At 46.9% G+C, this 13,981-nt stretch overlaps 1 protein-coding gene across 1 annotated transcript; it reads left to right on the forward strand.

Annotated features, from left to right (window-relative positions):
* The first annotated feature begins 371 nt into the window (after positions 1-371).
* LOC124172953 lies at positions 372-5,651 on the forward strand. The gene has a single exon (XM_046552481.1). It carries the CDS (start codon positions 372-374, stop codon positions 5,649-5,651), a length of 5,280 nt encoding a protein of 1,759 aa, XP_046408437.1.
* Positions 5,652-13,981: the final 8,330 nt, after the last annotated feature.

Below are 13,981 nucleotides of genomic sequence, written 5' to 3' on the forward strand. Positions count from 1 at the left end.
GACATTCCCTACATTTCCTTGTCTCTTCCAATAAGTAAGTATTAACACATTCTGCCTCTGATACTTTTCCGCCTTCCGCGATGCATACGCGCACTAGGGGGTTCTCCTGCGTTGCTGCGGGGTCTTTCCATCAGGGCAACTACGACCTTTTCGGTTGGAGTGCAGGTTCACAATGTGTAGTGAACTCCTCCTGCGCGGCAGTTTGGGGCTTCATCGACGGAAAATTCCATACGGACGTAATAAATTCACTCCTTTTCTGCGGAAACAGGATATATAGAACTTTGCGTGATGATTCTAAAAAGGGCATAGAACGTTACCTTTACCCGGAAGAATTACCCGGGTCCTTAGAAGTTATGGGAAACGTAGTCAACATGGACGCATCAGACGTGCACTACGGCATATATCCACTCAATGTCTCAGATGTCGAGGGATATGTCATGTCACTATCACATGTCCTTGAGAACCTCCTATCACAAACCCAAAATGACATTGCATTCCTTTTCACCGGTCGTCTCCGTTCAGTTACCTTTTGGCGCCGATGTGGCAACATTTACTTATTCGACTCTCACGCTGTGGACTACGACTACCGAACCTGTGTCGACGGTAGGGCCAGCTTGTTTAAATGCCAAACGTACGCATCTCTGGCCTCTATGCTTCTTTCATTCAACAACTACAGCCCTGATGATAACCAATACACCATTACACGGCTCATTTTCACACGCCCAGCGGACGTTTCTTCTTCTGCAGCATGTAGCCAAAGGACGATCGGCGCTACGGAAATTACAGGTATTCGTTCACGGAGCAGCGTCACTCACGATCCCAAACTGCTTCACATGAAACCTGTTGTCTTATTATTTAGGTTAGATAACCCACTCACTGCTCCTCCCATGACCGGAAAAAGAATGGGTCGTCCCAAGAAGGTCAAACGCGGAAGACCGAAGGTACTGGATACCACGAGAGACGAGCAGTTAGCGGCCGCAAAAAAAAAATATGCAACAAAGAGACCAGACGTTAATCTGCGCTCAGTTCGTCGCTACAGCCAAGACAATCCAGAAGTGAATAGGGGAGCCGTGAGGAGGTACGCCGCCGATCACCCGGAGGTTAACAGGGAAGCCGTGAGAAGGTACGTCGCCGAGCACCCGGAGGTTAACAGGGAAGCCGTGAGAAGGTACGTCGCCGAGCACCCGGAGGTTCACAGGGAAGCCGTGAGAAGGTACGTCGCCGAGCACCCGGAGGTTAACAGGGAAGCCGTGAGAAGGTACGTCGCCGAGCACCCGGAGGTTAACAAGGAAGCCGTAAGGAAGTACGCCACTACGCATCCGAGGGTTCACACGAGTGCTATCAGTCGATTGCAGGAGATCAATCCAGAGTCATCGCGGCAGACGTCGGTGAGGTACAGGTTGCGTAATCCGGATTTACAGACCATGAGGCACATTCCCGCTGCTCTCGGAAAAAAGATAGTTAGCAATGGCCCCATGGCCTATTGGAATACAGCGGCACTGGACGACGTCGCGCCTTTCAAGTTGAAGAGGGTGTCTCTTTGGGAAGAGGGCGTGCATCGATGCTCTCACTGTGGCGCTAGGCTTTTCGACGAGGAGAAAGAACGTAGAAAGTGGTGCTGCGGGGAGGGATCGTTTAATGTGCAGCGGCTGCCTTCCCTAGACGCACCGTTTTATTCGAATAGAACATTCTTGGGTAGATCGCGAGCGTACAACGACCTGTTCGCCTTCTGCGCGCTAGAGGTCAGTGGTGGGTACAGGCACCCAAGTGGGCTGTCTTTCTTCAAGATAGAAGGTAGGATGTACCATCATGTGCACGCTCTGGAAGCTCGAGGACAAAGGTTCACCACGAGAGGAGGTAACACTCAGTTCGTGAACCGCTGCCGCCTTTACATAGACGACGGCGAAGAACGAAGAAACATAGCGCTGGGAAGAACGCTCAGCACGGACGTCATTGAAGACATTGAGTGTTACATCACAAGTGTGAATCCGTTCATCGAGGAATTCCGTCGCCTGAGTGCGGAGCCATCAATCGACGCGCACCTCACTTTCGAAGTGACGAGTAGATCCACTCACGGTCCGAGACTTGGAGATAGACAAACTGGTATCGAGGTGCACGCCGCCATGAGCACGGAGGACGCAGCATACGATCCTAGAAAATTGACAATATGGAAGAGGAGTGACCGAAGACCGTCCTCAATAGACCTATTGAGTCCTCTTATGGAGCCGTTCCAATATCCGTTGCTCTACCCCCACGGTAATTTGGGTTGGCACGTGGGAATGAAGGATAACCAAGGAAGAAAACTCACGCAGTTCAACTACGCAAGATGCCTACTGCTGTCAGAATGCCGATTTTCCCACTTGGGGCGTTTGTCGCAGGCGTGGCAAGTAGAAATGTTCGCCCGGTACGAAGAAGAGCGCCTACGTTTCATCCGCTATTCTCAGATGCGATCCTCCTCCGCAACCGCCACGCGGATCGCACCTCTCGACGAACTCATAGACGTAGGAAGGCAGGAACAAGGACAGGTTCGACGAGATATCGAGGGTGACGAAACAGTTCAAGGAGAAGGTGGCGTGCGTCCGGGGAAAGTATACCTTCCGAGCACGTTCACCGGAGGACCCCGGTACATGAAGGTCCACTACGAGAACGCCATGGCTCTAGTATCGCGGTTGGGAGCGCCGACTTACTTTCTCACGTTTACCTATAGCGCTCACTGGGAGGAAAATAGAAAGGCGTGCCCCCACGGAAGCAAGCGCAGTGATCCTTCCACAGCCTGCAGGATATTTAGCATAAAGCTCGGGGAATTGATAAGAGACTTGCGTAGTGGAGCATTTTTTGGGCGCCCCGCCTACTTCGTCTACGTCATCGAAATGCAAATGCGGGGTTTGCCTCACGCGCACATAGTTTTCAAGGTACACGGAGGGGAACCGGTACAAGCGGCAGAAATCGACGAGGTAATTCGCGCAGACATTCCATCCGAAGACGAGGCCGGTGGACGACTTAGAAAGTTAGTTTTGCAACACATGATCCACGGCCCATGCGGTACCGACTACCGCACCGACTTTCCATGTTGGGATGACGCGAAAGGTTGTTGCGGTAAATTCTATCCCAAACCCTCTTGCGAAACAACCCACGTGGACGAAAGAGGTTTCGTTCAGTATAGGCGCAATTATTCTAATCAGGGGATTATCACCACGCGACGCAGGGAAATTACAGTGCACGACGGATGGGTGGTCCCGTACAACGCCGCGCTGATGTTGAAGTACGAGGCACACATAAATTTAGAACTTGCATCCACTCGCCGCGTAGTTAAATATTTGTTTAAATACCTCATGAAGGGTGGCTCACTGCAAAACGTCACCGTGACCCCGATAGGATTGCAAGAGAACGAGGTCGAGCAGTATGCCACAAAGCGCATGATCGGCGCCAGCGACGCCTGCTGGCGTCTGCTTGAGTTCCCCATTTCTAAATTGGAGCCCACCGTGGAATGCCTTCCCGTCCACTTGGAAGGGAAACAACAAGTCATATACAGGCCTCGCGAAAGTAATTTGACAGACATCGCGTCTTCCGCCTCTTCCAAATTAATGATTTACTTCGACCGTCCGCGAGACCCCATTTTCGACGACTTGACGTACCAGAGTTTCTACGAGACGTGCATAGTCCACTCCCGTCCTCCGCGCACTGAGGTCTATTTCGAGCACCCCGACGGCGTGCATTACGTTACCGCTCGCCAGCGCGGGGAAAAAGTCTGTAGGTTGCTTTGGATTTCACCTAACCGAGGCGAACAGTATTACTTAAGGATCCTTCTCATGACCACTCCTTGCCGTGGTTACGCCGACCTTTTGTCCCGCGGGGTAGGTCATTGCCGCACGTTTCAGGAAGTCGCGCGTACTTTAGGCTTGATCGAGGACGAGGAGGAATTCAGCGATGCCATGAAAGAGGCCTCGGCGTTCATGCTTGCAAATGCATTGCGGTCATTCTTCGTTCTTCTCTGCAATGTAGGCGCACCAGCGGCCATCCTTTGGGAGAAATTTAAGGATGTCCTGAGTGAGAATCATTTAGACCGGCATCCCGAAAACCCCGAGGTAGCGTACCGATTAACTCTTTTAGCTATCGATAGGAGCCTCAGGCGTCAGGGTTCTTGTCTCACCGATCACGGGCTTCCGCACGTCGACGACGACACTACCGAATTGAGTAGAGAGCAGGTTCGTTACGGCAGGGAACAGTTGAGGTCTTTCGTGGAGGAGTGGGAGCCAAGGCTTTCCGAGGACCAGAAACGTGTTTTCTCCCACGTCAAAACCCTCATCCAGGATGAAAAAAGAGGGGATAGAATATTGTTCCTCGACGGGCCGGGCGGCTATGGAAAAACCGCACTCATCAGCGTCATTCTAGCGTACGCGCGCGGACACGGATTTGTTGCTTTGGCAGTTGCAAGCTCGGGGATCGCGGCGTCCAACATGGAAGGAGGGACTACGGCCCACAGCATGTTCCGCCTCCCCCTCGATTTAGGGGACGGAACTGGATATTGGAACGTGAGCAACGGTTCGCAGCGGGCTCAACTCGTGAGAGAAGCAAAAATCATTATCTTCGACGAGGCACCGATGGCTCACCACTTTTTGTTTCAAATTATAGATAGGTCACTTAGGGATCTTATGGATAATGATTTGCCGTTCGGAGGAAAGATATTCGTCTGTTCCGGTGACTTTAGGCAAATCCCACCCGTCGTGGAAAAAGCGCGCACCCCCGCAGATGTAGCGCGTGTTTCCCTGCGGTCGTCACCGATGTGGAGGATCTTCAAGGTATTTTCCTTGACAACGCCACAACGAACGAGTAACTGCAAGGATTACTCCGACTTCCTCCTCCAGGTTGGCAACGGCACCATCGACTCCATCCCCTTCGGCGAGGGACGGCTACAAGAGACGCTGATACCACTTCGAGGACTAAGGGCTGTGACATCTCTGCGGCAACTTATCGACGAGGTCTTTCCACCCTGCGTTCTGAGCCAACCCGAGCTCTGCGCAAAGAGAGCGATTCTTTCCACGTTGAATGTAAACGTCAAGGAAATAAATGAGTTAGTTCTCGACTCTTACGAAGGATGCCTGCATGAGCTGCGGAGCGCCGACAGCGTCTACAAAGAAGACGACGAGGGACTCGATGTGGACATCCAACTGTTGAACAAGGCATCCGGAAAAGGCATTCCGGACCACGTTTTGCGCCTCAAGGTCGGATCGGTATGCCTAATCATCAGGAATTTGAATATTGCAGACGGACTGGTGAATGGGACCAAAGTCATCGTGACCGCTATTACACGCCGCCTCGTCACGGTCCGAATTCCTGGGAAGACACACCTCATCGGCATACCCCGGATCAGTTTCATATTCCCATTCACCGAAGGTTCTCCGCTTAAAATACTCCGCCGCCAGTTCCCCTTGGCCTTAGCATACTCCATGACAGGACATAAGAGCCAGGGCCAGACGATAGAGTACGTCGGAGTGGACCTCAGAACCGACTGTTTCACTCACGGTCTACTCTACGTGTTATTGAGCCGCGTGAGAAGGCCGGAAGACATAATCGTACTCGTTCCGCCGAAGAAACTCATCGATGGGATACCTTACGCCAAAAACGTCGTTTTCCCAGAGCTTTTACTATGAGGAATTGTTCATGGATTTCACACATCTCTTTGCGATGACCCCAACCGTGCCTTGCATCGTCAGCGGTATATACCATTAGGGAGACTAGGTGCCGTGTCTACAGGCCGGTCTCCGGATTTGTAGAGTAGGGAGAAGGCTACCTTGGGTGTTTCCACCGCGTGGAGAGTACATTTCCGCAAAGACATACAATCGCCTGCTTAATGGGAAGTCACCGAATCCGATATCGTCGCTGGATTAAATATCACTAACGATTACGCAAACGAGTGCCTACATCGCCTACTATCTCGTATGACTACAGTGGAGTGGTGTGAGTGTGACGACCCTCGCCGGCCTTCCATCGCCATCGGTATATATCGTAGGGAGACCCGTGCCGTTTCCACAGGTCGGTCTCCGGGATCGAGGAGTAGGGAGAAGGCCACATAGGGTTTCCCCACTACACGCACAGTCCATTTCTACGAAGAATATTTCTCCACCGATTCCAAGATCGTCGCTGGATTGCATTTAATTTACGAGGATGCAAAAAATTATCTCCATACTCCGTCATTTCCGTGATTTCAGTGGAGAAGGGTGGCAAAAGAACCTGGCTTGCCTTCCATCGTCATTGGATATATACCATCACCAAGACCAAGCGCCGTAACCACAGGCCGGTCTCCGGATTATTCGAGTAGGGACAAGGTCACCAGGGACGTTTGCGAGGAAATAACTCATGGAAAATGGGCCTAAAAATTAACTTCTTATAGCCCTTCACCTACACGCTGCGTTACAATGTCACCGTCATAGGTGCACACTTTCAATAACTTACCGAAATTTAGAAAATGCAAAAAAATGAACCCATAAAAACTATGACCATCCAACCTATGCATGTTACCTTTTCAGTTTGGAAATATAGCATTAAGAAGTACGCATGAACAAGAGAAAATATACAAAAATTAACCATTATTAGTTCCATTAACATTGAACTGTAATATAGTTGTTTCTTTCTCCCTTCTTGTACCACATTTTCTGCATTTAATATATACTTCATTTTAAAGGAACTGCTATGATATCTTTTGTGATATATGTTCACCGTGTTATGCCTATATTTAAATATTTCACAGTGTTATGCTACTCAACATTCCCACACCATATCACCGCATTCCAACTGTTTACAACCTTGTAAATCACAATCTGCATGCGTATCAATTTATCAACTTGGAGCCGTCTTACTACCGTACATAAATTGTTGCAATTAAGTTACGAAATACGACTAATGTTCTCTCTATCTCAGCATTGCTTGAAATTCCTGTCACAGGATCTCAGCTACTCCTGCCACACCGACGAGAATGTTAATGTACCTAAACTTGATTTGCATGATCACTGACGCCTTGTATTTATTTCTACGTTCTCTATTACGAGTAATACGTGTGCGTCATTCAATATCAGAGACATCTGTCTGTGTACATTTAGCTAATACTTAGTAGTAGTTGTAGTGCATGCCCCTCTCAAATCCTAACTGCAGCCTCAACGTGGCGAGGGGGTGGCAACAATCGAAAGCCATTTCACGGACTTTTCAATTAGTGCTACGTCTTTACGACGCAAGCATAACCAATTCCGATTCCGTATTCATTTCGCAGGTGAACACTGCATAAAATTACTTAAAGCAGACTTTGCGTTCCTCTCCACGAACGATTTCTCGTGGATTCCAATGTCTTTCTTCACCGTATTTGGCTTCCGATTGGCAAATGCAGTGGGTGATAACATCTGTACGCTCGATAGAAAGAGAAAAAGATTGCTTACTTTGAGCGAAAATTTCTTCTTCGTACTTCTTTGCCGCGGTAAAACTTACGATGCAAACCGGACAACGGGATATATCACGTGAATCCCAACCATTATCCTTATTGTCAACGTACGTGCACAATGCACCAGTTTCCATCTCCGAAATCTTTCCCGAAAAGTATTATCGCAGTGAGAGATCGCCAGGAGATATAGGCGGGGGAGGAAAACGGTGCTTCTTCGCCACAGGGGCGATTTCAACGATCGACAAGGGGAACGCAACCCTCGCAGATAGAAAATTTCTAACATATATTTTAGAGCACTGCAGAACGAGGTACGGGCTTCAAACTCACCTGGTCGATGCCTTTCCCCTCGGAGTACTTACCCATTGATGCATGACGCGATATTGTTCACACCGGGGGACATGCCGTCGCCCGACGAAGTCGGGGAACGGCGAAGCCGTCCACGGAAGCGGCCGGCGCCGCCGGCCGCGGGGGGGTTCTAGGGGGCGTAGCCCCCTAGCGAGCGCGCGCAGCGCGGCGAGTCTCTATTATATACAGCCCTTGAGGTAACTGACTCACTGATGGATACAAATTCCCGACCACTTCCAGTAGTGCTGGAGAGCTGAAATTTGGCACGCGTGCGGGGAACCCCAAATGATCCGGAGGAAAAATCCGAAAACCGGAAGTTTCCGCCACGTGTCGTCGCCAGGACGACAAAATGGCCGAAATCGGGCATTTTCCGGGGACCGTCTTTCGGTTTTTATTTTACTGCGCGCGAACCGTGCGTGCCACACGGATCATTAATGCATTTCCTGAAAGCTGTTAAACGTGGGCACGTTATTACGTAATGATGTTAATTTGTTTTTAAGAAAATTGCAGCCAAAATGGCGTCCAAAAATTCTTTTTTCGAATAAAATTTCATAACTTCCGCTCCCTTCGACTTAATTTAAGGTGTAGGACAACGAAAATGATTATTATATATGCCTATAACATCTTTTACGAAATCTAGGTAACAATTTTCTTTTGTCTTCCTTAGTTACTCAGAAAAAAATTAAAATATTCCGAAAAACACCGAAAATTACGATTTCCAAAAGATTAACACAAGATTTTGTCAATTTTTACCTGACTGATTTCTTTCATACTTTGTAGTTACATACAGCTATGCATTGTCTTTCATAAAACATAAACATTTTATAACTGATTCAATGGATTAAACCGCGAAAAAATAAAAATGGCGGGCACTACTCCCTTTTTTCGGGGACTGGATTGCTTTTTATTGTATTACTCTCGAAATATGGATGTCACAGGGCATACTTCTTTTAGATATGACAGTAAATGAATGTGACCATAAAGTATCGTCATCTTTAAACCCCCCGAAACCCCCTAAAAAATTAAAATTAGCATATAATTAGCCTTTTCGGGTGCTTTCGTCACAATTCCGCCGTTTTTCGAATCCTTACCACTCATCGCTACGGAATTGATGTGGACGATTGATGACCGCTGGCAGTAAAAATCTATAAACCCCCGGTAAACCCACATACACCCCCCCAAAAAATAAAATTTTGCATGTAAGTCTACTTTTTGGGTACTTTTCGTGACTATTCCACCGCCCCCAACGACTCATCCCCACGGAATTTATCTGAACGGATGGTGACCGCCAGGAGTACACACATTTAAACCCCCGGTATCCCCCTGAAATCCCCCCCAATTGTAAAATGTGTCATTTAGTCTCCTATTTGGGAACTTCTCGCAAACATTACGCCGCACTACCCGTCCACTCTGAGCTCTAGATCCGGAATATTTTGTGAGGGCGAGCCACCGTAAACCATACGGGGAAAAATACCAGAAAACCCCGATCACCTCCTGGAACATCGCTGAAAAAAAATAAATTTTAAAGTCGCCTTTCCGAATAGTATTCGTCACAATTTAACCGGTGCCCCTACCACTCATTAAAACCCCCAATAACTCCGTAAAACCTCCCAAAAATGCCTAATAAATCGCCTCTCCAGATAAAAGAATCGTCTTACTACTGTTCCGGACCCCTAGGACTTATCGGCACGGAATTTATGAGAACGATTTGTGACCACTGGTTTCACACAAGTATAAAACCCCCGGTATCCCGTTGGAACCCCCCGCAAAAAAATGAAAAACTTGACATTAAGTCTTCTTTTATGGGTACTTGTCGCCACTATTACTCCGTATTGCACAACCCTTTACAATCATCACTACGTGATCATTGTGGACGATTGGTGACCGCATGCATAACAAATAAAAACCCCCGAATCCCCCTGGGCACCCCTCTCGGTGGAGAAGAGCATTAATGAGGATTAAAGGGAGCAGCCGCGGGGGGCTCCTCAACTCCAAGGCGGGGAAGCCCTCCCAAAACAAGGAACGGCGAAGTAGGCGAGGGGGAGCTTCAGTAACCCTCGGGCGGCGGTTACTGAAGCTCCCCCTCAAGTTCAAGCGCCGCAGCCGCTGTAGACTCCCCCCATCTCATCTCACACTCAACCCCTGGGCGGCGAAGCCGCCCTTCAGTGAGGAACGGCGAAGTCGTCTCGAGGACCACAAATGTAGACGGCGAAGCCTGAACCGGGGTTTTAAGGGGCGTAGCCCCTTAACGAGCGCGCGGAGCGTGCGAGTCTCTATTATATACAGCCCTTGAGGTAACTGACTCACTGATGGATACAAATTCCCGACCAATTCCAGAAGTGCTGGAGAGCTGAAATTTGGCACGCGTGCGGGGAATCCGAAATGATGCGGAGGAAAAATCCGAAAACCGGAAATTTCCCCCACGTGTCGTTGCCAGGACGACAAAATGGCCGAAATCGGGCTTTTTCCGGGGACCGTCTTTCGGTTTTTATTTTACTGCGCGCGAACCGTTCGTGCCACATGGATGTTAAATGCATTATTTGAAAGCTGATAAACGCGAGCACGTAAATATGTAATTTTGTTAGTTTCAATTCAAGAAAATTGCAGCCAAAATGGCGCCCAAAAATTGATTTTTCGAAAATAATTTAATCCCTTCTGCTCCCCTCGACTTAATTTCAAGTGTATGATAACAAAAATGATTATTATATATGCTCACTTGATTCTCCATTTAACTTAGGCAGCAATTTATTTTGTCACCATTGGCTGCCGAGGAAAAAATTAAAATATGCCGAAAATCGCCAAAAAGTACAATTTCCAAAAGATTAACACGAGATTTCGTCCATTTTTATACGACCGATATCGTTTAGACTTAGTATATGCATAAAAATATTCATTTTGTATTAGAAAATTTAAACATTTTTACAATTTTGCCATCGATAAACCAGCAAAAAATTAAAAATGGCGGACACTTCCCATTTCTTCCCGGGAGTCCGTTTACTATTTATCGTTATACAGGCGATACATTTCTGTCACACGAACCGTTGATGCATATTATGAAAGCCAATAAATGTTACCTCCTACTTATGTAATTTTTTAAGTTAATTTCCAAGTTAAACGCTTTCAAAATGGCGTCAAAAATTGATTTCTCGGAAAATATTTAATATTTTCCACTGCCGTCGGCCTAATTTTATGATTTGGACAACGAAAATTATTATTATATATGTTCATAACATCGTTTACGAAATTTTGGAAACAATTTTCTTTCATCGTCCTTAGTTACTCAGAAAAAAATAAAATGTTCCGAAAAACGCCGAAAATTGCTATTTCAAAAAGATAAACATAGGATTTTGTCAATTTATTCCTCACCGATTCCTTTCAAACTTTGTTGTTACATACAGTTATGCATTATCTTTCAGAAAAATTAAATATTTAATAAAAAATTAAATGGATATAACCGCGAAAAAATAAAAATGGCGGGCACTACCAATTTTTTCCGGGGATGGATTTACTTTTTATTGTTTTACTCTCGAAATATGGATGTCATAGGGGCAACTTCTCTTAGATATGATAGTAAACGGATGTGACCATATAACATCGTTATTTTTAAACCCCCTGAAAACCCCTAAAAAATTAAAATTTGCATATAAGTAGCCTTTTCGGGTACTTTTCGTCACAATTCCGCCGCATTTCCAATCCTAACCACTCATCGCTACGGAATTGATGTGGATGATTGATAACCCCTGGCTGTAAAAACCTATAACCCCCGGTTAACCCACGTACACCCCCCAAAAAATAAAAGTTTGCATATAATTTTACCTTTTTGGGTAATTTTCGTGACTATTTCCGTACTACCCCAACGACTCATCCCCACGGAATTTATGTGAACGGATGGTGACCGCCAGGAGTACACACAGAAATCCCTCAAAATGTAAAATGTGCCTTTAAGTCTCCAATTTTGAACTTCTCGAAAACATTAAGCCGCACTACCCGTCCCCTCTGAGCTCTAGATCCAGAATGTTTGGTGAAGGCGGGCCACCGTAAACCATTCGGGAAAAAATACCAGAAAACCCCTGATCACCTCCTGGAACCTCGCCGAAAAAAATTAAATTTTTAAGTTCGCCTTTCCGAGTAGTTTTCGTCCCAATTTAGCCGTAGCCACTACTACTTATTAAAACCCTCGATAACCCCGTGAAACCTCCCAAAAAAATTCTAATAAATCGCCTCTCCGGGTAAAAGAATCGTCAGAATTCCGCCTCTATTTCGAATCCCGAGGACTTATCAGCACGGAATTTATGAGAACGATTTGTGACCACTGGTTAAACATAAGTATAAAACCCCCGGTTTTCCGTTGGAACCCCCTGCAAAAAATGAAATACTTCCCATTAAGTCTTCTTTTATGCGTACTTGTCGCAACTATTACGCCGCATTGCACTACCCTTTACAATCATCGCTACATAATCACTGCGGAAGATTGGTGACCGCATGTATAACACATTGAAACCCCGAATCCCCCTGGGCACCCCTCTCGGTGGAGAAGACCATTTATGAGGACTAAGCGGAGTAGCCGCGGGAGGCTCTTCATCCCCAAGGCGGAGAAGACGTTCCGAGGAGTAACTGGCGTAGGCGAGGGGGAGCTTCAGTAACCCCCGGGGGGCGAAGCCACCCCGATGTTGAAGCGGCGCAGCCGCTGTGGGCTCCGTCCACCCCTGGGCGGCGAAGCCGCCCCTTAAACGAATAACGGTGCAAAAGTTCCGAAATTCCCTCGCCCTCTGGGTGGCTATGCCGACCCCAGACGAGAAACGGCCAAGCCGTTTCGAGTATTAAGCGGGGTAGCCCCCGGGTTACATTCAACCCCTGGGCGGCGAAGCCGCCTCTCCACGAGGAATGGCGAAGCCGTTTCGAGGAATGAGTAGGGCGCTTCCCTACCCCGTGGCCGGCGAAGCCGGCCCCTAGCTGAGGTGAGATTATTCAAACTAAAATTCATCGAACGATCACAAACGTAGACGGCGAAGCCGGAAACGGGGTTTTTAAGGGGCGGAGCCCCTTAACGAGCGCGCGCAGCGCAGCGAGTCCTATCTATATACAGCCCTTGTGGTGACTGACTGACTGATGGATACAAATTCCTGACAACTTCTAGAAGTGCTGGAGAGCTGAAATTTGGCACGCGTGCGAGGAACCTGAAATGATCCGGAGGAAAAATCCGAAAACCGGAAGTTTCCGCCACGTGTCGTCGCTAGGACGACAAAATGGCCGAAATCGCGCTTTTTCCGGGGACCGTCTTTCGGTTTTAATTTTACTGCACTCGAACCGTGCGTGCCACTTGGATGTTTAACACATTTTTTGAAAGCTGATAAACGTGTGCACGTAATATTGTAACATTATCAGTTTCTTTTTAAGAAATTTGCAGCCAAAATGGCGTCCAAAAATTGGTTTTTCGAAATAAATTTCATACCTTCCGCTCCCCTCGACTTAATTTAAGGTGTATGATAACGAAAATGATTATTATATATGCTCATAACATCTTCTACGAAATGTAGTTAACAATTTTCTTTCGTCGGCCTTTGTTACTCTGAAAAAAAATAAAATATTCCGAAAATCACCGAAAATAACGATTTCCGAAAGATTAACACAGGATTTTTCAATTTTAACCCGACCGATATCTTTCAAACTTGTAGTTTGATACAACTATGCATTATCTTTCAGAAAACGTAAACATTTATTAAATGATTTAATGAATTTAACCGCGAAAAAATAAAAATGGTGGGCACTACCAACTTTTTTTGGGGTTTGGTTTGCTTTTTATTGTACTACTTTCGAAATATGGGTGTCATAGGGCATAGTTCCGTTAGATATCACAGTAAATGAATATGACCATATAATATCGTCATCTTTAAACCCCCCGAAACTCCCTAAGAAAATTAAAATTTGCATATAAGTATCCTTTTCGGGTATTTTTCGTCACAATTTCGCCGCTTTCCCAAGCTTTACCAGTCATCGCTACGGAATTGATGTGGTCGTTTGATGACCCCTGGTAGTAAAAACCTATAAACCCCCGGTAAACCCACATACACCCCAAAAAAAATCGTTTCACATAAGTCTACCTTTATGGATCTTTTCGTGACTATTCCTATGCCCCCAACGGAATTTATGTGAACGGATGGTGACCGCAGGGAGTACACACGTATAAACCCCCGGTATCCCCCTGAA

The sequence above is a fragment of the Ischnura elegans genome (assembly GCF_921293095.1).
Source record: "Ischnura elegans chromosome 13 unlocalized genomic scaffold, ioIscEleg1.1 SUPER_13_unloc_3, whole genome shotgun sequence".
Taxonomy (NCBI): domain Eukaryota; kingdom Metazoa; phylum Arthropoda; class Insecta; order Odonata; family Coenagrionidae; genus Ischnura; species Ischnura elegans.

Bases quoted from the DNA above. Each gene is read 5' to 3' on its own strand.
- LOC124172953 (XM_046552481.1), top strand. From the start codon at position 372: ATGGACGCATCAGACGTGCACTACGGCATATATCCACTCAATGTCTCA.